Below are 27,788 nucleotides of genomic sequence, written 5' to 3'. Positions count from 1 at the left end.
TCCGATCAACTCTTCCAATTATTATTTTTTTTAATATTTACAAATTACAGTCTAAAGAGATGAATCTGGAAAGAGATAAGCAAACCTGCAACTTGGATGAGTAATGCATAGGGGATAGTCTTTTCAAACTTTGAGTAGTAACTGTTCTTCCATTTGCACCAGCGTTTAGAGTGGATTTCAAGCATTTGTGTTACAAGACATCTTGCAGTTTCTGTATCCGCAGGTGTGTTCAAGCTTCTAATTTCCCAAGTGGATGCTGCAATAAACAAAAGGTGGAATGTCACAAAAACTTGACCATAACAGTTAGGCAACACGAGACCGACAATACCCAAGGAAACTAAATGAAATTAAAATTTGAGTCAAGAGTTAGAATGACATATTATTGAATCAATTGGAATAAAAAAAGAAGATACTGTATACATGATATTGAATGGACAGAAAAAAGAACACAAAAACATGCATAAAGTATACTAGAGCGACACACTAGCACAATATCTTGCATTTTATGGTTTCATATCGGGCAGATAACCAAATCTGTGGAGCATAGAGAATTTCTCCAAAGCCTCAACGATTATTTGTCAACAAGAACCTGAGCTTCAGTTCTAGATTTCATGGGCTTGGTTCTTAAGGTAAATAGTCTCTCAAACAATTTTAGGGGTTCTAAAATTGCAAGTAGCCAGTGCTCATATCTAACAGAATTTATGGATACTAAAGTTGGAAAATGAAAAAAAAAAACTGAAATAGTTACATATATTCACCAATGAGAAAATCTTACGAGTAATTTCCGTGCGTCGATATCCAGACCTTGGAGGTCTTTGCTTGTGTGTTGCTGGAAATTGTAAGATTGCTGCACACACAAATATACCATAAAAGAGAGTCAGACACAAACTCGATAACTAAGAATTTGTTTTTGCATGAACAATGAGAAATCAGAGCCCTTTCTAAGATCTTTAGAAAAATTCCATAACTAGACTCGAGGTCACATGCGATTAGATCAGCATATGAAACACACATCAGAGAGAAGTAATCCATAATTAACATTTATGGATGGAAGGGGTGTACTGCGACAGAGATTTTCGAAATCAGTAACTGTGCAGCTAAGAATCTAGGCAGATGTTCCTGTGGCTACTCTTTTTGGGTAAATAACCGGTTTCACTATGACGACTCGTTGAGCAAGAAATAAATTGTGGGATAAGACAAATCTTAGTTTCAGAAGTTCTAATCTAAGAACAGTTGTGCATAGTAATCTTCATATTATGCAGCTAGAATACAATATCTTTGGGTCTATGCAGAGTCTTAAAGGTGGTATATAATATGGTGTAACACAAAACATGACAATAATTGGTGGTATATAATATGGTGTAACACAAAACATGACAATAATTTTGACCTGGCATCGTAACAAAAATCTTGACTATTTAATCCCATCTTTATATCATGGACCTACAGCCTGGAGAATACAATAGCCATAAAGGAATAATGCTCAAATGATCAAATCAATGTGATCTTTGTGCATAGTCCTTACAACAAAGCTGATATAAAAAACGATATGTAATAAAATTCACAATCTCTACTCACTGTATGTTCCATCTTGCCCACGGAACCATTGCCTAGAGAAAATAAAATCTCTATTTGATTGCCATCTGCAAAATATACAATATGAGCAATAAATATAAATGCATGACGAAGACAAACAACTAAAGCCATCCATATGTTTTGCTCACAAATTTCCATGAACTGACCAGGTACATTTCATCTGATCGATGAAAGGTATATGAAGAATTAAGATAACTCTTATTTACTTTAAGTGAAGAATATGTCACTCAGGCAAATCAGAAATAAAATTGGGCAACATACCGTGAAAGATACTTAGGATCATATGTGCAGTAAACAACATCATAGTTGCCATCATATGAGTCTACCAGTTCCAGATCACCTGTAAATGCATCCCACCTGTGTGGATAATTAGAAAGATCCCAAGTAACAAATGCAAAAAGTATCTTTTCGAGGAAATGAGCTTACTCATATCTTTGATGCTTGTCAAGTTTCAAAATCACTTCGAAAACAGCATCTGCATTTGCTTCAACTACAGCAACTGCTTTTACAAGAACCCCTCTTCCAGCCTAAAAGAAAAATTATTTAGTCAATGCCGAGGGTGGCTACGGTCACCAATTTCAAGCATTTAAGAAAGATTTACTAAGGACATTCCTATGGTCTAGTAGACTGCTAGTTGCAGAATAAATTTTGTCACAAGGCACAAATATTCTTCCATTTTCTTGAACCCTTATAATTTTAGAGAATCGAGAACTCAGTTGTAATATCTGTACTCCTATTATTAGCTCACTACAAAGAATTACCATCTCGGCAATTATGGTTACACATATCAGCCAAACATTCCACTCTGAATATAAACTAAAGCCTCTCATGCATGTCAACAAAAAAACAAAAAAATCCAAAGGTAGCCTCCATGAGAAAAGTACCTAAATTTATGATATGGACCCACCTCATACAAGATCCAAGAAATCCCCAAAAACCACTGGGTACTCACTTAATCTAATAGGAAAGGGAAGAAGCCCATTATTTTTTAAGCTATAAATCAATCCTGCACTAGGTCGACATGGGATCACAAAACCATGTTTTCATAAATGAAATCTGCGAAGGCACGCTATGAGATCAACCCTTGCACACCATGCACCATTGCATGGGATTATGGCTATAATAACAATTAATAAAGCCCTATCCTCTACTAGGTCTGAACCAAACCATTCTTAATCAATATCGAATTATAACAATTTCCTTCTGAATATTTAAGGATTGGAGTTAAGGAACTAAGTTATATATGTCAAATACAATGAATTTGAATAAGATTGCGAGTTAACCAGATTGAATATTACAAGTGGCACACACTAGATGCTACCTGCTAAAAGCACATATACCTTGTAGTTAGCTACATCTTCAAAAATCCTAACGCCTGCAAACAAAGGAGGGAGTATACTAAGAGAAAGTGCCATGATTAAATAAATCATAAGAACAGCCTTAGAGTTTAGGCCTTTGTGGTTTGAAAACTCTTATGACGGAAGGACTAGTAACCTTCTCACGCCACATGACTTACTGATTGACAAAGATAAATAATGGCTGGGTTCCTTCTATCCGAGCATTTTTCTATCATTTTGGTTATCCTAAGTTCATTACAGTTGAGATAGTTGTCAGGTATTTTAACCAAAAGGAGATACCAGAAATAAAACGCCCTAACTGTACTTACTGCAGGTTCTTTGGATAATAACGAAAAGCAATAAGCTCAAAATTTACAATTTGTCAACCCATCATATATCCAGATTCAACATCTATTTCCAAGCGTACCATTGATAGTACGAACACATTTCCATTCATGTGCTTCAATTGCATCTCCATTGTCACCTTCATAGAAACCATCTCCCCTACCATCGTTAACCAAGCTAGAGGATTGCCTCAAAAGTGTTTCAGGACCTGTCAAGGTCAAGAACACTATCACACTTCTTCGCTTTCAGAGGGAAACAATGTGAAAGGGAAGGAGTCCTACCTAAACGAAAGGGGACAGAAAGAAAAATGAAATGAACACTAGAATTTATTTTCCATAACGACGGGAGTCCCGTTTGCACACCCAAAACCTATGTTACAGCGAAACTTGTTCAACGTGTAAGACAATAGAGGCCATACTATTACGCTAGGTGATAAATAATATGCCAGCTTAGAACCTCTCTCCTCTGTATGAATGTAGATCGGTAGAGTTTCTACATGTGAAAGTATTACATGGTGTCTAGCACATCTACACATGACAAAAGAAGCATTCTAAAGCACTAAAAATCAGACGGCTTACATGGCACCTTACCTTGCCAAATCTTCATAAGCTTTTTTAACCCACGAGCATAACGCCTAACTCTAGGCCGATGTCCTTCCAGATCGATGCTTTCACAAGAAAAAAAACAGTGAACCAGGAGATTTTGTATAGTATCAAACGGTACACTTCTGCCATTGGAGAATGCAATGTTGAAAACATGAACCGCAGACCATATCGACGATATCACAATGATATTCAGGTCAATGAACCCTTCATGAAAGAGGCATTCGTTCTACCAAACAATCTACAATGTGGAATTAGTCCATCACTTCGATAATTCCATATGATAAGTCGCAAAACATGATCTCCTCAATTACTAACAAGAATCGTGATTGCCACAAAGCTAGATCTAAGAGATTATAATGGAATTAAGATCGTACTCAGCTTCCATGTTTAATTTATTTCTTGTGCTTCCTCCTCTTGTCAGCTCATATTCACCCTTCATAAAAAGAAAAGCACTAATCAGAAGAAAATAAACGAGCTAGAGATACCACCCCATCGTAATCACTAAACGAATTATCCATAGATTTTGGCTAAGCATTTCAGTTCCAAAAAACCGAAAATGGTAACATGATATTAATAGAAAGATGATGCTTTTAGAGAGTTCAAGCAGTTGAACTTATTCTTTTGGTCCTAAAGTCTTATTACAACACACTACATTAAAAATCAATTATTCTTTCAGCCCCAAGTATAATCACAACAAGCTTACATTAAGCATTCCAGCTTTAAATAGCAGAAAAATGATAACATGACATAAATAAAAAAGATAATGGCTTTAGGCTGAGTTCAAGGCTTCAAGCGTTTGGTACTTATTTTGGCCCCAAGTCTAATCACAGCAAGCTTACACTAAAAAGCTAAAACAGTTCAACCACAATCAACAAAACTAATTTCCAAAAGAGTAATCGTTATATGCTTCATAACTAAAAGAACTTCAACAGAAAAGGAAATCTCTGTAAGACTTTAGAAAGTCCGAATCATTACCTGCTGTTTAGCATGCTCAAAAGCCTCCAACCATTTGCGGGCTTCCCCAGCAGTAGGACAGGCAATCTTGAAGTGCAGATTTCAAAAAAGGAAAGAGTTAGGGTAAGCGAGTAATACTTAAAGAAACAATCTAGATCCCAACGAATGCACTTTAAGGGCAGTAGAAGATTTAACAATCAAAATCTTAATATTTATTGTATAAATGGCTTGCTGATCCAAGGCAACAAAAGATCTTAGATCTATGGTGATCAAGGTTACGTTTCCGAGAAGTGAGAAGTGACTGATACCACATGCTCATATATTAATTTTCTTGGAATAAGACAAAAGTAAGTCAGACTCAACATTCATTGTGTCAAGCTCTGAATCCACAACAAACTGTATTTCACAAACCCAAAGAGGAAGAGATAAATGTTCCTAAATCAAGATATAATGCCTACCGAGGAAAGCAAAAAAATAGACTTTGTAAAGAGGATTTTCAACTTACTTCCCCTTTTTTTGTTTCGTCCAATCGGTTATAGAACCTTATGACATAGACATCCTACAATTATAACAGAAAAAGAAGTTAATTATTATACCTGTTTCATTTCTTTTCATTCTGTCATCACTAAGAATGTGCTATGAAATGTGTGAAATAAAAAACACAAAATTAGGAAACAAGTGAAGTCTTTAATACTAGTTATAGTTTACCATAAAGTAAAAGATTAAGAGTATTACCCCGTGATTAACTTTGCGGCATCCCAGCTCTTCTATCATCATTGTGGGTCCTATGACACCCCTCCTTATAGGTTTCTGGACCAAAAATGGGTGGAAAACAAATCAAATTAATCAATGGAGACAAATGCATTGATCACAGACATCGTAAATCTTCAGACATGCAACAATTAAATCAATGTATTGGGTGCAATTTCGGATGCGGAGAAAGGATAACAACTTGGTATGCTTTGTTCCGTGAACAAAGAGCCGAAACTGACAAGACTATAATCCCAACAAAGCAGGTACGAAATTTTTTCAAACAAATTTAGAGCACGCCTGCACAGTTTCAGAGATCTCCTAATGCTACCGAAAAGCTGTGATGAAGGATCCTCAGAAAGAACTTGCTTTCTCTGAAATTTAGTTCCAAGGTTCATGTTATCCCATTCTTTTTCTTCTTTCCTTTTTACCCTCTTCTCCCTCCAGAGAGGAAAAGAAAATATATCCTAAGCATTCAACTCAGAAAATGGAGAAACTAGAACACACAAACTAATCCCCCACAATTCCATCCAGCTTCCAACTTCATAAGCACCCTACCTACAACAAGCTTAACAGAAAATCCTGCGTACTCTGGCCATGTTCCTTAGCAAATCGGACAGCACTCTTGCCTGTTACAATTTGCAAACCTAGCCAAGCAGATATGAGGTGTTTTCTAAGTATTTTCAAAAGAACATGACTCAGTACAACGTTTCACTCTAATTGCAGCGCCTTTATTCTTGTTCTTGAGGCATGTGAAGGGACTGCGGATTCCACCGCATCCATAAACACCCATCAACAAATGGATCGTCCAATACGCATATTCTTAGTCTCTGGGCATGACACACATTGAACCACTTAGCTTAAATCAAAGCTCTAGAATCCACGATCCATTAACAAAACTCCATAAACACAAGAATCAACATCAAAAAAACAAGGAAACAGAAAATCGAAACGGAGGAGAGAAGAAAACCATACAATGCCGGGGTTCTCGTGAGGATTCCTCTTGTACATCTCCACATATTTCCCTCTTATGAACAAGAACCTCAGATGACAGTACTCATGCCCGATCGAATTTGTTCCCAAATGATAAACCCGCCCGAAATACTCGAACACCCCTCCCTCTCCTCCTTCGCCGACACCAGAACTGTGGCCGATGCTGCTTCCGCCATCATTCCGATCGCCGAGAACGCCGCTGCTTCCGAGATTTCCCGACACGCTCTTCTCCGATCCGTTGGCAACAACCTTCTTCGACGCCATCTCCTCCGACATCACCTCCGGCGATCAATTCGCGCGTGAGCACGATCTGCAATCAGATCAGACACTGTGCTTTTTTTTTTTGGTCTGTTCTTCGCTTGGGAAAATCACTCTAATATAGCAAATGTGTGGCACTTCAGTGATACACCCAAAAAAAAAACAAATTTTTTTTTTCAATTCTATACCACTTTTAGACAACTTTTAGACTTAATAAGTTCGAAATAATCTTTTTTTTATATTTTTTACGACTTTATTACTACGATTATTATATAATTAATATACGACTAAAAAAACAGTATTTACGACCATATAACAACTAAAGTTTCTGTAAACAATTAGATATATTTTTTGTCACCTCATTTAGAATCAATTGCAACTGTATTTAGAATCAATTACGACTTTGCAATTATAATTACACGGTTTCATTAAGGGTAATATCGTCTTTTCGATAAAAATTTAATGGGTTATAATTTGGTGGCCAGAGATGCGTGCGACACTTTGGGTACATCTAAGTGATTTACCCTCTTCGCTTCCTTTTTTTTTGTTTTGTCCGTTCAGAGAATAGGCGGAATAGAACCATGATCCAATCCTGACCGTACACGTCAGCGTTTTGAAAAAATAGTTAGAAAATATTTTCTTCGAACTGGGACCGTACACGTAAGCATTTTAAACGTTTCGGTCTTCATCGTATTCTGCATGCATCCGTTGACCATCCATCATCCACGGATTATCAACTTACACAAATTTAATTCCTAACCTGCAAATTAATTTGTTTATAAAATGATGATTATTTAACGAATTATATATTTTAAAAATAAATATTCATAACAAAAGGTGGGATAAAATTTCAAAAAAATTTATAATTGTATTTGTCGACTTTATATATATATTGATCCTAAATATATGACTTTTGTAAATAAATATTTTTTGGAACTTTTAAAAATATCAACTGCTGTTCCATGAATATCAAACAGTTTAAATAAATAAAGAAAAGTAACTGATCAGATGCAAATAATTATTTTATTTTATGGTGGTTGCATTGCACGTATACTTTGCAGAAGTATAATTGTTTATATTCCACAAATAAATAGTGAATAATAATAATAATAATAATAATAATAATAATAATAATAATAATAATAATAATAATAATAATAATAATAATAATCATCTTTATTTACGAAACTATACGAGTATACGAAGAAGGCCTGCAAATCTTCGACGAACCAAAAAAAATCATCGAAGAAAAAAAAAAGAGCAATGGCAGCTGTGATTCTTCATCCTCAGCACCTTTTACGACGTCGTTTTCACCATGAAACCCTAGCTCCTCATCCTCGCTCTGCTCCAAACCCTATCTCTCACTGTATTCACCATACTTCCTCTGTTACGACGGCTCGCCGAAGAAATCGCAGTCCACTGGAGTCTCGATCCGCAGGCGTCGGAGGCAGCGGTGGTGGAGGAGGAGGATCTCGATCGCGGTGTACGGCGGAGAATAGCAAATTGGTCATGGGGCAGGTGAAGATCCTCAAGCGCGGCGAGACGTTGAGTGAGTTTCAGAACAAGGAGCGTAACCGCGACAGCGAGAGTACGAGTAAGACTACGAGACGGTCTGTTATGAGGAATAACGGAGGAGGTTGTTCGGAGGATTTAGATCTGGTTTTGGGGTCCACATGTAGAATTGGACCGGATCCAGATACGGTGACGAAGCAGATTAGGGATTGGAAGAGCTTTGAGATCGTTGCTGTAGGTTTCGCCGGAGCTTGCTGCTCTGTTTCGCCGCCGCCGAGCTCCGTTCCTATACCGGATTTTTTGGGGAAGAAGAACAATCTGGTCGCTTAGATGGGTTTACATTGATTGAAGAAGGAAGAATCTGGAAACTTGGGCAAGTCTTTGGTCTTAAATCTGAAGCGGAAAGATCCTGTGAGAGGAAGCGATGTCGTTTCCCTCTACAAGATGCCATTTTTGTCTGACAACATTGCTGCAGAAACACCTTTGTCGCTTATCTTCGCATCGTCTATTCAAAGCTAGTTACTTTTTCTGCACCTGATTGTTCAGCCATGGATTAAGGCGTATGCAATCACTGTCATGGAATAGACATTGGCTTACGACTTATATGGGTGTGTGTTTGGTGTAGTTCTTAGTACCTTTGTGCTTCTTCTTTGTGGATACTCTTACATCCTTATGCAATAAATTTTTTTTTCAGTTACTAATTCCATATCTTGCTTGGATTCTGCTTGAGCTGATTGAGAGCCTGTTCTGTCTTTTTGCCGGTGGAATTGAGCTGATAATGTTGGCTGACGTGAATTGTTTATCATTTTCATTCATGTTAAGGCTAGATAAGTGTATTTATGTGTTAAAGAAGCAAAGCTGCCGGCTTTTGCATCTGTATACTGTTACAATTGACACAGTAGTAGATCTCTTTAGGAACTGAACTTTGATGCTGATAAAATCTTCATGTTCAAACAAGGATATAATATATCATTGCCGGCTTTTGCATCTGGTTTCCCATCTCAAGAAAGTGTCAAGACCCTCTGAATCTGATGGTACATGATCCTTGTCTTGTTTCTCTTTGTTATGGCTTCTGTTTTTTACGTTGAACATGTCATGCTCTGCTTGCAAGGTCCTTGAACATTTTCTTTTCTTCTGGTTATATTCTTTCCTTTTGTCACATATGTTTCTGTGCTGATTGTTCGGATTTTCCTTCAGAAGCTACATTCGTACACTAAATGGCGTTTCTTTAGGTAACCTGTTGGCTGGTATTAAAATTTCTTTACTGAAGCAAACAGAAGACACCGAAGGAAGGAAAACCCGAAATCGAGGTTGCGAAGTTTGAAGTGTTGTATCTTTTAGAGGGAACAGTTTGGTGCTAAGCCTAAGCCTAAGCTGTTTGAACTGAGTTGCTTTGAACGTTGCTGCTCTCATCTTCATCATTTGCAGGTAGTACCTTCTTCCAGAACCAATGTTTCCTCCACAAGAGTATCATCTCTTCAATGGGCACGCCTTTGGTCTCAGGCAATAGGAAATAAACGAAGATGGTCATCACACAGACCCAACCGGCAAAGAAGAGGAAAATGCCAAACTTAAATGCACAGAGGAGAGCAAGAAAAGCTTGAGCAATGATGAAAGTGAAGAGAAGATTGACAGCAACGGTAATGCTCTGTCCAGCTGATCGAGTCTCCAGTGGGAATATTTCACTCGGGATGGTCCAACCAAGAGGTCCCCACGACCATCCGAACGCTAGAACGAAGAGGCAAATGAATACAACCACCACGACAGAATAACCCTTTGATAGCTCTTGGTTGTCTCCGAATTTCACTCCCAAGATCACTGAAACTATGACCTGTAATCCAGTAATGGCAAAACCATCAGAGGGCATACCAGATGATGAGGTAACTGTATGTGTTCCATTTATATGCCAAATATAGATGAGACATAAACATTGGTTGATTAAGAAAACGCCCTACATCTTTTGCAAGGTTTGTTGTTTTCAGACATGGAATATTGCCATTGAGATGAGGCTTGTACCTGGCAAATGATCATCTGTAATCCGCCGCTGATGAGAAGGGCTCGTCGCCCCAACCTGTCTACTGTTGCTATGGAAATCAAAGTGGAGGAACAAAGAACGGCTCCTGTGAGGGCTGATGAGTAAAGTGAAGCGTTTCCTCCAAATCCCAAGCTCTGGAATAGAATGGGAGCGTAGAAGAGGATGGAGTTTATTCCAGTGAGAATCTGAAACATGGGCATGAAAATAGCCATGACCAGTTGTGGCCGGTTTCTTTTCTGCAGAATGTTCCTGAAGGGATGCTTGATAGAATTCGCCAACTCGCTAGCATCTATCATGTCCTGAAACTCTGCATTAACGTCACTTGTTCCTCTGAGTTTTTCCAGCACTCGTCTGCCTCTCTCTGTCAACCCTCTCTCGATCAAGCTGTTGGGAGTCTCGGGAAGGAAAAAACCGCCCACTGTCATCAGAAAAGCGGGAAATGCTGCCAGACCAAGAGAGAGTCTCCAACCCCAAGGCTTGAGCTTTTGTGTGCCGAAATTCACCATATTGGCCGTGAAGATTCCGAGAGTCGTGGCCAACTGAAACATCATGTTTAGACCTCCTCTCAGATGGGTCGGCGCTACCTCCGACAAATACAACGGGACTGCCTGCAAACCAAACCCAACAGGTACATTATAAGATTCAACTGAAAACAGTTTGATCTTCTGCTTTGGTAATGACATCTTTCTTGACAGACCTGATTTCCGAATCCAATGCCCACACCAAGCATGATCCGACCCAGAAGGAGCATTTCTAGGTTCACTGCTGCAGCATTCAGGGCAGCTCCCACCAGAAAACTGATCCCACCACAGATGATACTTGCTCGGCGGCCATAGTTCCTGGTGATAGGAGATGCAACGAGAGATGCAACCAGACCAGCAAGGTAAAGAGATGATGTGAATGCTGCGAGCCCTTGATTATCGTACTTGCAGTAGTTACTTTCATGGGCATGCTTCTTTTTCTCATACACCGAATGGAAAAACTCCTCCAGGAATTCATCCATGGACGTGACCCCTCCTGTTAGTTAATAGAGATCAGTCACACACACATATATATATATATATATATACCCAATTGCCATTTTCTACTCAAGATTCATCTGAATCTTCCCTAGGACTCAAAACAAGATTCTTTTTCAAGAATCTTAAAAGACAATTCTCATCTGCAGGTTGTAGAAAAGGAGCAAAAGGACAAGTTGCAGAACCTGAGATTCCGATATCATAGCCAAATATGGATCCTCCAATGGCTGCAACAAGGCAAGCTATGATGACGAACCATGTGACCTTTCCTTGGTATTGCTCTGCTCTCTCTTTGGCCACGCCTGCTGGACCGAACGAGCCACCCGCCATTTTCTCCTCCTCTCTTGTCTGGTTTGCGGTTCACAACCCCAAATGCTTGAGATTTGGATTTCTTCTTACTGCAATTGTTCTGTCTTCCCCATGGTTGACTTAACACAGAACTGCTCGCAACTTACTCCCAAGTTGGTTTTACAATAATTCCTTCAAAAACAAGAAGAAATTTTTTTTTTATAAAAAAAATTGTTCAAAGACTTTGTGGAGAAAGAGACTGGTTCTTCAAGAATCAGGGGGTCTGTATGAATTTTATATATATATATAAATTTACTGAGTTTAGAGGTTGAGAGAGATGGATGGGAATTTTGTTTGGATTTGAGGTTGTCGTTTTCTTGACCTTATCTTCAGGAAATCTCGTGTTTGGTTTGCATTTCGCGTTTTGCTTGCTTGAATTAAATACGTAGTTTCATGATTAATGCTTTTATGGCAACAAGATCGATAAAAATGGTATGTTTTTTAAATAAGAATCCAATTATATACAATTTTTCTGCAATAAAAAACTTCCTTAATTCTGAAATAAACCGAACAGAACCAACACCTTTTTTAATAAAGATCGCCTTTTCTTAATACGATTTTCGGTTCGAATTTCTCCAAATTCAGCAATTTTGGTGTTAAAGGCTAGACGTTTATAATTTACTGAAACAATCGTGATTTTAATATTTTGTAAGGATTTGACAATTTAGTAGAGGATTCAGATTTTTTTTTTTAAAAAAAAAAAAGGGTTAAAGAGTTCTATAATGAATTTAGTTTCACCAGAAACTTGTGTTTTTTATTATTAAATTTTTGTTTTGTGTTGCAAACAAATACCAAATGGTTAGAGTTTTCCGGAACTTGGAATCTAAAAATGAAAATAAAATGTAATCAAAATCTTATATATTTACTTTTTTCTAAAAACCTGAATTTAATTTCCATGACTTTAATTTTTAGATTTCCATGAATTTAAGTTTTTAAGATTTTTATATTTTATAAAAACTGTAAAAACTGTAAAAACTATAAAAACAAAAAAAAAACACAATAAAACCAAAAATCCAAAAGGAAAACTGTCACTATTTATGATTTAAGGATAAATTTGTGAATGAAAATGTTTTTTTTCATTTGGCTAAATGAATCTATCGTCACTTTGAAAAGTGGTGACTTCTGCGGGACCCACCTTAAAAGACAGCGGTTTTCGAAGTGACGTGCTTCGATCGATCTGATTTTTTTTTGTCGTTTTTCACGTGGCATTAATGTGAATGCATAAAACAAAGACTTAGTAACCGCCATGGAAATAACCGTCGGTTTTTTTCAGCATTTTAAAATCTAAAACCTAAAATAAAATTCAATTAAATTTTTATACGTTTAACTTTTTAAAAGAAAACATTTCATTGAAAAAATCAAGTAAAAATCATAACTTTATTTTTTTAGATTATTGCATTTTTATAAATTATAAAAAAAACTATCACCATTATTAAATATCGAATTTTAGACTTTAATTATAAATGATTTTTATTTTGAATTTTTTGTTTTAGTTTTTGAATTTCGGTTTTCAATTTTTTATTTTTGGTTTTTGAATTCTATAATATTTGTAAATCCAAAAAATTTAGTTTTTGGTTTTTCATAGATTTTTTCCATCAAAATGGCTTAATTTTATAAAAACAAATGGTAATTTTTTTGTTTTTGGATTATAAAAATTCTAAACACTCCAATCATTCAATACCTTAGTTATTGATTGCAAGGAGATTAAAGTGGAGAGAATTTAAAGCTGAGACAATAATCGACCATAATTATTTATAACAATGAATATTAAGAAACATGGTTTTAAATCCTTATAACATCTACAAAACCGGGTTTGTACGTCTTTGTACCGGACGCTTCTCCCAATATATTTCCAAACCGGATTTAAATCGGTTTTTTTTAATCTATCGATTTAAATCGTAATAACCAAACATTCCAAAATATCGACATGAAAACACGGATAATCAACCTTAAACACGACATTAGAACGCTTAACCTTACCCCTAATCTCATATCTACTCCTCCTCTCCAACACAATCTCCGTACACCAAATCTCTGGTTTAAAGAAACCATCCATCGACTCTTTCCAAAATATCCCCAGATTCCCGCCAGAATTCGCCATTTTTCCGTACGACGAAACCCTAGAGGGTAATGAAACTCCCTTCACCTCTCTCCAGACCGTATCTTCTACATCGTACCAACGTAAAACATTGTCCGGATGACATGAGTACAGCACCTTCTCTACCACGCAACTGTTCTTCCTCAACCCGCAAACGATACCCTCGTCTGCAAATTCTGCCGTACCGTCCATGGGGTCGTAAGAAAAGCATCTCGCGGTTACGAAACGGTAAGCCATGCCGTAAATCTTTCCGTCTATCATCATCCCGTTCGTCAGCGATGAAAGCTTAGCCCTTTCTCGAAACCCTAATTTCGGGCACGACAGCGGCAGTGGCTCCCATGACTGTGTCTTGGGATCGAACACTTCTCCGAACCCCCCCCGCCGATCACGTATATCTTCCCGTCCATGGCGCCGGCGGTGGCGCCCCAGCGCGGGGCCCGCATGCTCGGGAGTTGGGTACACGTGTGAGATCTCGGGTCGAGGAGAAACACGTCCGAGGTTGCCTTGTTGTGGACTGATCCGCCGATGATGTAGATTCTTTGATCCAACACGGTGACGGATGAATAACGTGGAAGTTCGGAAGGGAAGGTCGTGGTCGGGAACGGGACCAAGAGGTTAGAGCCGGACGTTGGTCGGAGGACGAACCACTGAGGGGAATGTTCGAAAGGGATGCGTAAGCAGAAGTAGAGGCAAAGTTCGGTGTGGCCGAGGATTGACCGTGTTGCTTGGAGCTCGGTGGCTCGGGGGAAGCCATTAGAGATCTGAAGCTTTTGCAGACGAGTGAGATTCTCGGCTGGTCCCATCTCGATACTCGGGCCAAGCAGTTCAAAACTACGTCGTTTGGTAGCGATGAAAACAACGACGGTGACGACGGAGTTGATGGTGACGGCGGCGGCGGCGGAGATTTCTTTTCGAGCGGTGGCTCTTCGACGACAGAGGGAGACATGGAGAACAAACCCAATGCGAAAGATTTGGTTTGTTAACTTCTTTTTTTTCCAGGATATATATATATAGAATTTTTTTTTTTGGTGAAAGTCAGGAAACGAAATAATTTTTTTTTTTTTACTTTTCCATACTCTGTTTTGATATACTTTAAACTAGTAAAATTCCATGTACGAATAATTCAAGACCGTCCAAAATATAATATTCCCAAATTCTATAATTTCCCCTTTTCATATTATTTGGAAAAAAAATACAAAATGGAATATATGCAAGATAACATTTTTAGTCAAAACCAATAAACGAAGTAAAGTTTGTGCCATGGGAAAAAAAATAATATCAAGCAATTATTCTTTTTTACTTTTTCATTACTCTGTTTCTATATACTTCAAACAAGAAAATTTCCATATCTGAAAATTAGAGGGAAAAAAATAAAATAAAAAACTTCAACAATAATCCAAGACCTTTTATCATAATCCAAAATTCAATATTTCCCCCTATTTGATGTTATTTAAAATAAAATACGAACTGGAAAAAAATCGGGATGACAAAAATGTAAAATATCCTAAAATATAATAACCCACAATTCGATATACACGTTTTAAATTACATAGAGTACAAATATAAATTTTATAATTGTTAAGTTAATAACAAAACCCTTTACCGAATTTTATGGCAAGTTTCAATGATATATGGGAACTTTCCTTTTGTTTCGCAAAGGAAAAAAAAAACTAAAACTCGATTAATATATAAAATCGACAAATTAATCACTCACTTAGCTCACAGCAATTCTGAAAACCATGGCTTCGATCTCGTCGCTGCCAAAAGATGTCGTTTTGGAGTGCTTAGCCCGAGCCTCGAAACACGACCACCCGAACCTCTCCCTCGTCTCCACGACCTTTCGCTCTCTCGTCTCTTCGTCCGAGCTTTACGCCGCGGGGTTGCTCCTCGGCCGGACGGAGCATTGCCTCTACGTGTGCATACATGTCTATCCCGAGCCGAGCCCACGTTGGTACACCCTCCGTCCCACGAGAGCCGGCGATACGAAATTGGTCTCGATCCCCTCATCTCCCTCCGACCTTCCGAGCAATTCATCGGTTGTCACGATCGGTTCGGAGATATTCATCATTGGTGGATCGATCAATGGCGAGAAAACCTCGAGCTTGCTCGCTCTCGATTGCCGGTCCCACACGTGGCGCCGCCTTCCTAGCATGCGCATGGCTCGAGGTGAGTCGGTCGCTTGTTTGATCGACGGAAAGATACATGTCATCGGTGGTGGGTCGATGGACTTAAACGTGGGAACCTCTGGCTTGCTCAGAGGGTTTAGGGCTTGAAGAGAGACACGCCCTTTGCCGCGTGTCGGAAATCGTCGTGTTCGAGGGGAGCATGTACGGAATGGCCGGTCGGACGAAGTGTTTCGCTTATCATGCGGAGGATGGGAGTTGCGACGTCCACGTACCGGACCCAGACGGCTTGTCCGTCTGGGATCATAGCTATTGCGCAATCGGGAACGTGATGTATTCGTGCGATTATACCGGCGAGTTAAGGTGGTACGACCGAGAAGACGACGAGTGGAGGGACGTGAAGTTCCAGAGACCGCTTCGTAGGCCTCGTCTTCCTCGTCAGTTCAAGCTATCAGATTGTGGTGGCAATCTCGTTATTTTGTGGACGGAATCCTTCAACGTGATTTCCTGCTCGGAGATCACGTGCGAAAGACGCAATCGTAACGAAATTTGGGGGGCGGTTAAGAGCTCTAACGTCGTATTGACGGCCGATTTTTATAACTCCTCGGTCGATATTTTACATTGCCAAGTTGTTACCATTTAAGGGTTTATAGAAGAAAAAAACCCTAATGTGTTTTAAATCTTTACTACAAGTGATTCCGGTTATTGATTTGGTTGCTTATCAAGTGGTTCCGGTTACCGCCATCCATCTCGACGATAGAAAATGGGTATGCTCTATGTAACGAGAGCGCATAAGTACTATTTAATTTGCCATTCCGACTAGGGGTGACCATTTCGATTATTAACCGAATAACCGAGCCGAACCAAATCGAATAAGATATAACCGAATCCGATATCAAAACCGAACGGTTATGATTTTTTTAAACCCGAAAAACTGAAACCGAAACCGAACCGAACAAAAAATAACCGAAAAACCCGAGAGAATAACTGACAATTTCTTTAAAAAATTGAACTTTTTACTAAAACTGAACCGAACCGGAATTTATATAAAAACCGAATGGTTATAGTTTTTCTATAACCGAAATAACCGAACCCGAATTGGTCACTCCTAATTCCAACCAAGTGCAGCAAGAGCGGTCAAAAGGTGAGCTTTTTTTTCTAAATTAAATCAGTATACCATAAATTATATTTTAAAATATTTTTATGTTTTTTTGGATTCTTAGATTATTTAATTTTCTTACAATTTTTAAAAGCTAATTTTATATTCTAAAATATTTAAATTGATGGATGATTGAGTTTACATGGATGTGAATCATGTGATCACTCACTAAAATGGCAGATTATTTGTTTTTCGTTTTTCTATTGATTCAGCAAGTGGGGAACATTTTGGGATTCGTGCCTAAATCACGTGTCTGGCCAATTGGAATCTACCCTTGTGATATTCTTTAAAATATAAATCCTTATAAATACAAATATTTTGAGTAGACATTTTTTTTTTTGATAATCTAAAATTTAACCAATTATATCTTCTAAATAAATGGAAATTCAGATATATTTTTTTGCCTTAATGAACCATAATATCTCTTTTTGGCGAAGTTTAATCACCTTGTGATAGTGATGTAAAACGGGCTGGCTCGGACCGGTCCGGACCGGTTCGTCTCGAGCCAGCTCATTTTTTACTCGGCCCGTTGGATCTGTTTTTTTACGAGCTAGAAAAACTCTGATCCAGACCAAATTGTCTGAACTCCGAGCCGCCTCGCGAGCCAGGCCGTTTGTATCTAATTAATCGAATTTTTTTTAAAATTACATGAAAATTAATCATTTAAAGTCTATATAACAATATTTTGAAGTCATACAATATAACATAAAATATTTAACATAACAATCCATAAAACTATATCTAAATCAAGAAAAATTAACAAAACCAAACCAACATAAAAAAGTGTCATACACCAACAACATCAAAATATAACAAAAAATATACACCAACATCAACATATAATGAATTTTAATTTGCTATATAAACAAAAGAAGTGAAGAAATTAAAGTATGAAACCCTAATATTTTTTAATGTCAGCTCGTGAGCCGGCTCGCGAACCGACTGAGCTAGCCCGGATGGACTCGGGCTCGTCGCGAGCTGGCTCGTTCGGCCCGTTTTTATTTGGTCTTTTATTTTTTTAACCCAACTCGATAAAAAAACGAGCCAACCACGAGCCAGCTCGCGAACCGGGCTCATTTTGACATCACTACCTTGTGATATCCTATGCATTACTTTAATTTGGTAAACTGAGAAAGCAAACAGCCTCCATGGCACAAGAAAATAATAAAGAGATATTTGTGATTATTTTTCTGCCTTTTCTATAATCTAGTATCCCTTAAAACATATGTTTTAGTTTTATTTCAGATTTTGTTTGGGGTTGAAATTATTTAAAGTGTTAAAAAAATTATATTTTAATTTTTCTACTATTTTTATATTTATGTTGAATTCTATTTAAATATATTTTAGAATGAAATAATATATAAAATATAATTAAATATAATCTAATTTAAAAATTGATTAGTATCTCATTAAAATAAAATTTATTTAATTTAAATTGAATATAAATATATAGAAAAGGGAAAACAAAATTTTAAATTTTATTAAATGGTTTGCAAACAAAATCTGAAATAAATAGAATTTGAATGATTATAATTTTTAAAATTAAAAAACGATAAAAATTAATTTAGAAAACTGAATATCTATTCCTAGAATTGAAGACAGAGGAATGTCAATATTATTATGTTCAATGCTAGCTGGTGGTTGGGCAATGGAAAATAAAAGAAGTTGAAATGGAATATTATTTTAAAGATTAGACGAATTTAAAAAATAAATGTTATGAATAATGTTTAAAATAACTAACTTTAAAAAGGGGTGTATGTTTAAATCATATATGCATGTGTTTGAATATGCAAAAGTTTTAATAATCTTGCGTTGACCCACAATAATAAAAATTTAGAATAATTAATGCATATTAATATCTTACATGTATCACATGCATTAATAGAATATCTCCAAAATACTTAGCCTCGATCCAAAACTATAATCTTTGACATATAATTTTTTTCAAATTTATTTAAAAACCCAATAAAACAGAACCTAAAGCATTTGTGTCCTCGTAACATATTTGTATACTGATCTCTTAGTTTTATATATTAAATTGCATTTTATCTTCTATATATGTAAGGTTAGCCATAAACACCTATAATATATTTTTATTTTTATTTTTTAATATTGTATTACATATTATATTATCTTATACAACGAAAAATTATTCAACTAAAACCCATAAATCATAATCGTGTGGCAATCAATTGTATCTAAAACCCATAATGATTAACGACTATGATTACAAAATTTATGCGTACTAATTAGGACCACCTCTTTATTGATTAGAACTTGGAATGCTTCATTAATAAAGAAAACAATGACAATTTCTTTTTCATATTAAACCATAATAACGAAAGACAAAAATAAAAATATCCGATATGAGTGATTAAGATTTTATGGTATGATTAAACCAAAAAAAAAAGATTTTATGGTATGTTTTCTTTCTTTATTAATCTAATGACCAGATTCAACCCACCGATCGCAAGATTTATAAATAGAATTCTATAAATATAATAAAAAAACCGTAAAAACCATCAGAAATTTAATTATTAGATTATAATATCTGAACTCATTTTTTAAAAATCGAATCTTGTTTTCCCAAACATGGATTTCAGTGTTTTACAACGAAAATTTCGATTTCTAAATATCAATTGAATAAATCTTTTTTTTAAATTTAATAGAAAAAACTGATCATAAAAAAAATATCTCAAAAAAAAAAAAACTCTGGCTTGCCGTTGGGTTGCGTGGTTCGGTCAAAACCCCGAAATGGCCGTTTGGTTAGACACGGCTTTTACATGCAGCCGCCACGCATTTCGCCCTTGTTTCCGCTTGGCAACCGAACACGCCCTGGACCCATTTCCCCTATTTAACCTACAAATTTTAAATTTAAAAACAAATTCCGAAAAGCCCCAATTTTGTCTTTTTCTGTAATTTTATTTTAATTTTTCTTTTTTTTTTCTCTAATGAATTCGTAATAATTGCTTCTATATAAAGCTCTCGCACGTCCTTCGTGCAAAACGCCTTCACTGTTCCCTGAGGCCCGAAAGAGTGAGAAGGAAGAAAGGAAAGATTCTCTCTCAGGTGTGTGGATCTTCACGCGCCACCGTACTGGAACGATATGGCCACCGGAGCAGCTGACGGGATGTTCCGAAGCATCTTCGAGGGATGCATCTCCGGCTGCGACGCCGCGATCGAGCGGCGTCCGTACCACAAGAACTGCAGGTGCGCGCTCCATGAGAGATCTCGCGGCGGAGGAGGAGGATTGGGCGGAAAAAACCAGAATCAGCGGCGGATCTGTCGCCACGGGAGGTCGGAGAGCGTGGCGTTCCCGATCAGACGGTCGTGGAGCGAAGGCAATGTGTTGGCTCTGCATCTCGCGTCCTCTTCGTCCTCCTCGAATCTCCAATCGCTATCGTCGTCTTCGTCTCTGTCGAATCTCGCGTCGGCATCGGAATCTCCGTCAGATTCACCGGTTGCGGCGGAAACAGCCGGATCTCGCCAACTCCGATGGACGATAGACGAGGAAGACGACGAAAAGCGCTCGGCTCAAGGTTTGGAATACTGATCTCGGAATCTGCTAATTCGTTGTTATCTTCGTCTGTGGAGCAAACGAATTTTGAATGTTCGATTAGAGATGTTTGATCAAACCAAGGGGAATCAATCGTCTACGGAGAATGGTGTGGTAAATTGGTCAAATCCTTAGGGGGTTGCTTTGTTTTATTTATGTTGTGCGTAAATTCGTAATAATGTTCGTATAATCTTTCTGGTTCTGTTCCATCCGGGGAGAAAAAAACATGTAATTTTTTGTGTTTTGTGTGTGTGTAGATCTCGTACCATAAGCTTTAACCCTAATCCCTAAACCTTCATTTGTCCATTTATTTTATTTTTATAATTATAAGTTTTTGCTGCCATATTGTCTTCTTCTCCTCATCTTCTTCTTCTTCTTATTTGCTGCTTTTGTTAATTATTCTACTGTTGTTGATATAAATTTATTTTTTTAGAAATCACCACATTCGAATTAATCTTTAAAATATATTCTCTTCATTTCAAAATAGATATCGTTTTAGGTTTTATCACAATTTAAAAAAATAGAAAAAAAAATCAAATATATCCTCGTTAACCCATATTATCCATTCATACTCTATTAAAATTAAATATTTTAGTTAAAGATAGAACTGAAGATTTTATTAAAAAATTATTTAGAAAATCTAAAATGATATCTATTTAGTTATAAGATAAATTTTCTAAATGATGTTTATTATGAAATGGAAGGAATATTTTTTTTTTATAAAAAATAAATATTGTTCAAAATAAATGAGTATGCAACATAAGATTAAATAATTATATTTTTATATATTGAAAATTAAAAAAAGTATCTTAAAAATATCAATCATATTTGAGGAGGTAAGGTAGCTAGAAATTGTAAGTTTTGGCTGAACAAGAAAAAACTAGAAACAAAGTCATAATTAATTATAGTTTTCCGTTCCTAAATTGAACCCGTGACACAATGGAGAAAATAAATAAATTGACTTCTTCATTTGTAAAGCCGGCGAAGAAATCGAAGTTGGAATCCACAAACATCGATGCGTATAGAAAATTAAATAAAAAATCGATTAAAAATAGTTGTAATCCTATAATTTGGAATGTGTCTTGTAAATTAAAATTTACAATTTCTTATGACTCAAAGTTATGTGATTTTAAGATATTTTTGCAAATCTTTGTTAAATTCTTAACCTATTTCCATAAAAATACATTCAGCCCATCTTCATTTTGTTTCATGTTTCTTTTAATTTTCATTTAATTGTATTACTATAAATCATAAAATATCAAAGTGAAGTAATTCATAAAAGAGTTTTTTTCCCCAAATCTTGATTCAACATATTCCTTTTAATTTCGGAATAAGTTTTTATAAGCGTATCAACCATTTCTTTATTCAAACCAGATACTTTAACATTGATTTTTTTTTTCTCTTATATGGATTGATACTAATAATTAATTACACATAATTGGAATATACCAAATATTGGAAAAATGAATTTTCTCGGTTTCTTACCGTAGTGATCATTAGATCTTACTTTAGACAAACAAGATCTTTTTCTTGAAAGAAGACAGAAAAGAAAGCTGTGAAACCAGAAGAAAATAAATAAAATAAAATATATTGAAAAAAGAAAGGAAAAAAACTGTTATTTTCAGAGACAGCTAGTCCGACCTACTTTGACTCATCAGGCCAACTAGGACAGATTAATTAAATTCATAATCAGTATCTATTAATATTTATTAATTAATACCTAATTATTAGTTCATAACAAATAATTATAAATACGGGAACTTTCGCGATCTAGTGTTCTTGGGTATCAATTTTAGTCCGATGTACGAAGTCCAGTCCGATCCAACTCGAAAATTAGTAGATTTTGGACCTAAGTTTTTCGGTCAAAAAAAATCGGACTTTTGAATTGGATTGTGGATTCGAATCGGATCGGCCCAGAAACCTGATTTACAAAAGATATAATGCTGACCGGTTCGACCCAACCCGTCTCGATCTGAACCCGAAATATATAGAACCGAACTTCGAGTTTGATCCGAATCTGAAATCTTCGGATCAAGTGTGGATGATCCGCCCCGATTGACACCCTTATAAGTCCAAAATCTCAATTTCCCCTTTGTGACCTCGGAGCATAGAATGTAATAAAGACGATGATTGTCACTTGCCCTAATAAACTTTTTTTTAGATAAAAAAAAAATACATATGAAGGTACAAATATTATATAAATATTATATACTGTGTGGGGAAGTTCTACTGGCCCAGTAACTTATATGGGCCTGTGATTGGGCTATACAATGAAAAGACCAATACTGCAAAGGGTATTTCGGTCATTTAGCGGTCGTCTGACCTCTTCCACGGCGATTTAAGGAAAAAAGGATACAAAGATAATAGTTGCAGAGGAAAAAGAGATGAGTATTGTTTCTTTGAGAAATTTAAATTATTTGCAAGTGAAGTTTTTTCCAAAAGTTTAAGAAGAAAATAAATAAACCGGCAAAAAAAAGGGAAATGTAACTGAATCATCACGACGCCGCGAAAATCTCTATCCCGGCGCCGGGAATCTTCTCCGCCTCCGTCACCGTCGAAGCCTTCGCCGAAGACGGAGGAGAATGCGGAAGCCTGGAGGAGAAGTTCCGGAACGGAAACTGGTTGAGATTCTCATCGTCTCCCTTGTCAAAATTGAGCGAATAACTAACCGCATCGTAACGGAAATCCGTCGTGTGCCGTCGGATATGCCTTCCGCCGCCTCCGCCCGGTCCACCGCCGATTTTTTGGATCAGGCTCCGGCATTTGTCCTGCGACTTCGACAACGACCGCGAAAGCCTCGGCGATTTGATCCTGTTGTGATTTTGATGGTCCCTCGGACTTGGTGTTAAATCGAGATTACTCAATCTGTCGCCGGGAGAAAACGGCAACGGATCATGGTGGTGGTGGTGGTGGTGGTGGTGGATCTGCCGGAAACAACCGGAGATGCAGAGCGTCGATCTGAGTTTCTGTTTGAGAGACGGACTCGTTGGCTCGCTTCCCATTTGGTCAGAAATCGAAGACGACGATTTCTGACCTGAAACTGGATACAATGGAATGTAACGACGATGAAGATGAAGGAGAGATTGCAGAGAGTATGGAATTGGGGTTTGTATATTTGTAAAAATTGTGTTTGGTGATCTTTTTTTTTTCCCAATTTGAAAAGACACCAAATTCGGAGGGGAAGTTTTAGGATTTTCTAAATTTAAACATATATATATATATATATATATATATAATTTTTAAAATGATTTTCGCTTACTAATTACCATTGTGGGAAAATGACAGTAAATATATTCAGTAGTGGTGTGTGTAAACAAAATTTTTTAAATAAATAAATGGTACGTTCGTTTTGTAAATATATACAGTTCCTGTTTAAAATGAATGGTATATTTAAATCCTCTAATTACACACATATTCGAAAATTTAATATCCATCGATATATTCGAGCAACGTAACTCCTGAACAAAATTTTAATATTCGACGGACGAATGTCCATGTGTATCTAAATAATTAACAAAATATCTTTAATTTTATCTATATTTACAAAATTTCCATTTGAAATCATTACGGCATTGTCAGTAGCTTTTTTTTTTTTTTTATAACTCAATCATATGTGGTTTGTAATGGGCATTGAAGCCCAAATTATTAGGAAGACAAAAAATAGAAACAAATGGACCCAAGATGTGAGACTCTTGAGGCCTACGGCCTGTTCCTTTGGTTCTCAATCGACTCTATTTTGGGCCCACCTCTACACACCACATAATAATAATAAATACTATTAAAATTTCAGAAATGGTAAAAAAAAATAATTTCTAAATTTTTCGCTTTATAAATTTATTTCTAAACTTATAAAATATGTGATTATAATTTTTAAATTTAGAAAATGTATCATTATAATTCTTAAATAGATTTATGTGTCACCGTCCCAATTAATAAATTTGAGAATTATAATACAGTTTTGAGAGCAAATTAAAAGTCTCTCACCACTTTAAAACTTCGGAAATTTTAATGAAATTTACATTAATAATAATAATAACAACTAAGAGACGATATACGGCATTGGTGAGTAGGGACAACCGACAAATTAAATTGCCGCGAAGCTTCCTCTTCATTCCAAGTCTCTCGTCTCTTTCCTCCTCTTGTTTTTCTTTTTTTCCTTCTCCCCAAAAATCAATTGAAGACAATTCATGTAACTATTATATGATATGATATGATATGATATGATATGATGTGTATATATGGTTGGAACAAATTTTAATTTTAATTTTTGCATAGGTCTCAGGTCTATGATTTAATATCAATGATACAATAAGTTGGAGCATTCTATTCTATATCTCATAACTAGTGTGTTTTATATTTTGTAGCATTTCTATTTTTTTTTTTTTGTAATCGGATTTTATAGAATTCGAATTCTACAAACTTTAGAATAAATATTTTTTTAACGGGTTTTACACATTTCATAATATTCTTATTTTGACATTTGAAACTAGGAAAAAAAATCATAAAGACATGCCAATTGATTAGTTTTTCGTTGATTAATGCATGTACTTAAATTTTGATATTTGAAATTAGAAAACAAAATCATAAAGACATGTTAATTGGTTAGTTTTTCTTGATTAATGCATGAACTTCAATTCTTCTTACAAAACACTTCCAAATAAAATTATAAACTTTTAAAATTTTCATCCATTGAATAAAATATTTTTAATTGTTTGAATCGGACGTGACTAAATAAAAATATGATATGGAAATTTTAAAATTTCTAATGAATACTATATCTTATTTTCATTTAGCAATATAGAATTCCACGTTCGAAATTCCATGATCCATTAATATCACCAATAGTAACATGCCACTCCATTCAAATTTGAATCATTTGTAGTTTTACTTAAAATGGTATCTTAAAAATAACATTTTAATACGAAATAAATTAACCAATCGATTGCTTTCTATAGGATTCGCCATCGACATTATAATTTATAATATCGTTTTATTTTGTATCGTGGAATATTACTTACTTTAAAATATGATTTGCAAATCAAATCTGTATAGTCTACGTATACGTGCAGATATAATTGTTTGAACATAAATTCCAAGCATCCCGGCGAAATAAATATTTATTAAATAAGAGATTCATAATAAACATAAAATCATTCCTTCTATCTCAAAATAATAATAAGTTGGAGATTCAAAACATGTTTTGCAAATTATGAACATGATTTCTTCCATTTTAATTCAGTCGACTGCATTTGAGAAGTTAAAGATTTTGAGAAATTTTTTTAAATAAATATAAAAAATTATAAATAATTTTTAGATTAATGTATAAATTTTAAAATTTTAGTAAAATATTAAAAAAAACTTTTAATAGTTCTAAAAAAGGAAATTTTTCTAAATTTAAATTTTTTTTATAAATATGAAAAAAAATATATTTCTAAAAAGAGAAAATTTTATAAATTTTAACATTTTTAGTAAAATATTAAAAAAAATTATAGTTCCAACAAAGGAACTTTTATAAAAAATTCTAAAAAAACAGCATGTCCAATAAAAATAATGTTAAAAATCATTAATTAAAATTCTTAAATTTTAAAAATATTTTTAGGAATTTTAAATTTCGAATTTATAGTGATTTTGCACAGTTTTATTATATTTTATTTAATTATTATAAAATTACTTTAGAATTATATGCTGCAAAATTGCAAATTATTTGGTACGACACTGAAAATTCTCGTGGACATTAGATGCTGCAGAGATTTGTCAGCATAAAAACAAATACATAATACATACATACTTATATATGTAACGTAAAGCCAATTTTTTTTATTGATAAAATGGTTTTCAAATATATAAACGACAAGAACATGCGCTCTCTCGCACTCCTAAAATCAATTTCTTAATTCTTCCTTCCTCTGTCATAACTCTCTCTCTCTCTCTCTCCCTCTCTCTCTCTCTGCAGAAGGAAGAACACAGAAAGCCATGGCGGGTATGCTTCCCGGCGTCGAGTGTGCGAGACGGCGGAGATTTCACGGCGGCGGGATCGCATCGGAATATTCTCCGTCGTCTGCGGCGGCTGCTGCCGCGGCTCACGGCTGGACTCGGCGACCGGCGTTCTGCCTCTACACCACCAATCACGATACCCACCATCCCTCCATCTCCTTCTCGGTAACAGAAAGAAAATCAAAAAATGGGTTAACGTCAAAATTATTTTTTTCCCGAGAAAAAAATTAAAATCAAAGAATCGTTTTTTTAGCAGAGAAATAATGTACGGAACAAAGCGTACGGAGAGGAGGACGAGAAGCTCGGAGAAGTTGCCAGAGAGGCGAAGGAGAGGCTGGACGGGCGGCTGAGGAACCAACGGAGACCGGAGTTTGGTCGGAGGTGCGATAACGATTTGGTTTTAACACCACCGGCGCATTTTAGTACAACTAAATGCTTCTTCGGCTAAAATGCACATCTTATGCCTCGAATTTTCTTTGGTCTTTTGTGCTGGTGTAAAACACGGATTCCTATTCCAAAACATTTGGAATCGATTCACAATAAGGATATGAATAGAGATGCCGTTGTGGGATTCATAAAAATTTGATATAATTCTTTTTGGTTGTCGGTAAATTAAGCGTAAGTTAGTTAATTCTAAGGGCGTTTTACTATGATGCGCCCTATAGAAGCTTTTAGATATAAAAAATTGTCGGTTTGCCACATGTCAATATCCCTTTGGTTTTAATTTTGTTGAATTTGACTCGTCAAGTATTTGGTGTGCGTATTTTAGCAAAACACATTCTTCCTCGCTACGCCGGGGGAAGCCTCCAGGTTACTTCCGTGTAACACCTAAATCAACGCATGCCATTAGTATCGGTCAAACTCGGTTTATTATAGCAAAGTCTCTTTGATCATGCTAAAATGCGCAGAGTCTAGGAACCTTCCTAGAAACACTAGTTCTTTTTTTTTAAGAAAAATTGACATATGGGTTTTGTTTTTTTGTTCGATATGGTATTTGTAAGTTCAGGCAAAGTGGCAAAGACAGAGTGAGCTCTACGGCGGAGCAAGGGAGGAGCAAGGCGGTCCACGGGGAGCTGCCAACGGAGGTGGTCGGGTCACGGAAGAGC

At 36.0% G+C, this 27,788-nt stretch overlaps 7 protein-coding genes and 1 pseudogene across 10 annotated transcripts in view; 4 read left to right on the top strand and 4 right to left on the bottom strand.

Moving 5' to 3' along the window:
• Window positions 1–6,941, bottom strand: part of LOC104808929 (protein ENHANCED DISEASE RESISTANCE 2-like) — an 11,218-nt gene extending 4,277 nt beyond the window's left edge. For 2 of the 3 annotated variants that reach the window (XM_019202052.1, XM_019202051.1), the window contains exons 1-13: window positions 6,563–6,941; window positions 5,573–5,647; window positions 5,343–5,396; window positions 4,859–4,924; window positions 4,258–4,316; window positions 3,857–3,945; window positions 3,361–3,486; window positions 2,937–2,971; window positions 2,023–2,123; window positions 1,858–1,953; window positions 1,579–1,643; window positions 776–847; window positions 86–256 (exon numbers count right to left, since the gene is read on the bottom strand). In XM_019202052.1, the coding sequence (XP_019057597.1) occupies window positions 86–256; window positions 776–847; window positions 1,579–1,643; window positions 1,858–1,953; window positions 2,023–2,123; window positions 2,937–2,971; window positions 3,361–3,486; window positions 3,857–3,945; window positions 4,258–4,316; window positions 4,859–4,924; window positions 5,343–5,396; window positions 5,573–5,647; window positions 6,563–6,856 (1,303 nt within the window). In that variant the 5' untranslated portion in view covers window positions 6,857–6,941. The remainder of the gene's footprint in view (window positions 1–85; window positions 257–775; window positions 848–1,578; window positions 1,644–1,857; window positions 1,954–2,022; window positions 2,124–2,936; window positions 2,972–3,360; window positions 3,487–3,856; window positions 3,946–4,257; window positions 4,317–4,858; window positions 4,925–5,342; window positions 5,397–5,572; window positions 5,648–6,562) is intronic. The other variant, XM_010534782.2, reaches the window with a different exon arrangement.
• Window positions 6,942–8,030: 1,089 nt separating this feature from the next.
• On the top strand, window positions 8,031–9,669 carry LOC104808926. 2 transcript variants are annotated; one of them, XR_771062.2, is made up of 2 exons: window positions 8,031–8,958; window positions 9,583–9,669. XR_771062.2 is itself a non-coding variant. In XM_010534780.2 (1 exon), exon 1 carries the CDS (start codon window positions 8,102–8,104, stop codon window positions 8,678–8,680), a length of 579 nt encoding a protein of 192 aa, XP_010533082.1. In that variant the 5' UTR covers window positions 8,031–8,101; the 3' UTR covers window positions 8,681–9,051. The 2 variants fall into 2 exon arrangements, 1 of the variants encoding a protein (XP_010533082.1); XM_010534780.2 differs by lacking the exon at window positions 9,583–9,669 and having other exon boundaries at window positions 8,031–9,051.
• LOC104808928 (sugar transport protein 7) lies at window positions 9,640–11,982 on the bottom strand. The gene is made up of 4 exons (XM_010534781.1): window positions 11,590–11,982; window positions 11,083–11,402; window positions 10,367–10,993; window positions 9,640–10,181 (listed from the first exon to the last, which is right to left on the bottom strand). Exons 1-4 carry the CDS (start codon window positions 11,732–11,734, stop codon window positions 9,720–9,722), a joined length of 1,554 nt encoding a protein of 517 aa, XP_010533083.1. The 5' UTR covers window positions 11,735–11,982; the 3' UTR covers window positions 9,640–9,719.
• A 1,570-nt stretch (window positions 11,983–13,552) lies between these two features.
• Window positions 13,553–14,811, bottom strand: LOC104808925 (annotated as a pseudogene).
• A 778-nt stretch (window positions 14,812–15,589) lies between these two features.
• On the top strand, window positions 15,590–16,616 carry LOC104809114 (F-box/kelch-repeat protein SKIP6). Its single transcript, XM_010535009.1, has 2 exons — window positions 15,590–16,064; window positions 16,108–16,616. Exons 1-2 carry the CDS (start codon window positions 15,590–15,592, stop codon window positions 16,614–16,616), a joined length of 984 nt encoding a protein of 327 aa, XP_010533311.1.
• A 3,507-nt stretch (window positions 16,617–20,123) lies between these two features.
• On the top strand, window positions 20,124–21,031 carry LOC104808924. Its single transcript, XM_010534779.2, has one exon. It carries the CDS (start codon window positions 20,239–20,241, stop codon window positions 20,683–20,685), a length of 447 nt encoding a protein of 148 aa, XP_010533081.1. The 5' UTR covers window positions 20,124–20,238; the 3' UTR covers window positions 20,686–21,031.
• A 1,794-nt stretch (window positions 21,032–22,825) lies between these two features.
• LOC104808923 lies at window positions 22,826–23,853 on the bottom strand. The gene has a single exon (XM_010534778.2). The coding sequence runs from the start codon at window positions 23,688–23,690 to the stop codon at window positions 23,184–23,186; it is 507 nt and encodes a 168-aa protein (XP_010533080.1). The 5' UTR covers window positions 23,691–23,853; the 3' UTR covers window positions 22,826–23,183.
• A 2,677-nt stretch (window positions 23,854–26,530) lies between these two features.
• LOC104808922 (NEP1-interacting protein 1) overlaps window positions 26,531–27,788 on the top strand; it is a 1,561-nt gene continuing 303 nt past the window's right edge. Inside the window, exons 1-3 of the mRNA XM_010534777.2 lie at window positions 26,531–26,847; window positions 26,939–27,063; window positions 27,689–27,788. The exon at window positions 27,689–27,788 is cut by the window's right edge and continues 7 nt beyond it. Coding sequence (XP_010533079.1) covers window positions 26,662–26,847; window positions 26,939–27,063; window positions 27,689–27,788 — 411 coding nt within the window. The 5' untranslated portion in view covers window positions 26,531–26,661. The remainder of the gene's footprint in view (window positions 26,848–26,938; window positions 27,064–27,688) is intronic.

This window comes from Tarenaya hassleriana, unplaced genomic scaffold (assembly GCF_000463585.1).
Source record: "Tarenaya hassleriana unplaced genomic scaffold, ASM46358v1 Cleome15, whole genome shotgun sequence".
NCBI lineage: Eukaryota > Viridiplantae > Streptophyta > Magnoliopsida > Brassicales > Cleomaceae > Tarenaya > Tarenaya hassleriana.
The sequence above is the reverse complement of the archived record's forward strand: the minus strand, read 5'-3'. Positions and strand labels throughout refer to the sequence as shown.

Excerpts from the sequence above, each read along its gene's own strand:
- LOC104808926 (XM_010534780.2), top strand. The coding sequence starts at position 8,102 with ATGGCAGCTGTGATTCTTCATCCTCAGCACCTTTTACGACGTCGTTTT.
- LOC104808928 (XM_010534781.1), bottom strand. The coding sequence starts at position 11,734 with ATGGCGGGTGGCTCGTTCGGTCCAGCAGGCGTGGCCAAAGAGAGAGCA. Across the intron at positions 11,403-11,589 it reads CTATGATATCGGAATCTCAG|GAGGGGTCACGTCCATGGAT; the intron begins GTTCTGCAACTT and ends ATTAACTAACAG. Across the intron at positions 10,994-11,082 it reads GCATTGGATTCGGAAATCAG|GCAGTCCCGTTGTATTTGTC; the intron begins GTCTGTCAAGAA and ends TTTGGTTTGCAG.
- LOC104809114 (XM_010535009.1), top strand. The coding sequence starts at position 15,590 with ATGGCTTCGATCTCGTCGCTGCCAAAAGATGTCGTTTTGGAGTGCTTA. Across the intron at positions 16,065-16,107 it reads AAAGATACATGTCATCGGTG|AGGGTTTAGGGCTTGAAGAG; the intron begins GTGGGTCGATGG and ends TGGCTTGCTCAG.
- LOC104808924 (XM_010534779.2), top strand. The coding sequence starts at position 20,239 with ATGGCCACCGGAGCAGCTGACGGGATGTTCCGAAGCATCTTCGAGGGA.
- LOC104808923 (XM_010534778.2), bottom strand. The coding sequence starts at position 23,690 with ATGGGAAGCGAGCCAACGAGTCCGTCTCTCAAACAGAAACTCAGATCG.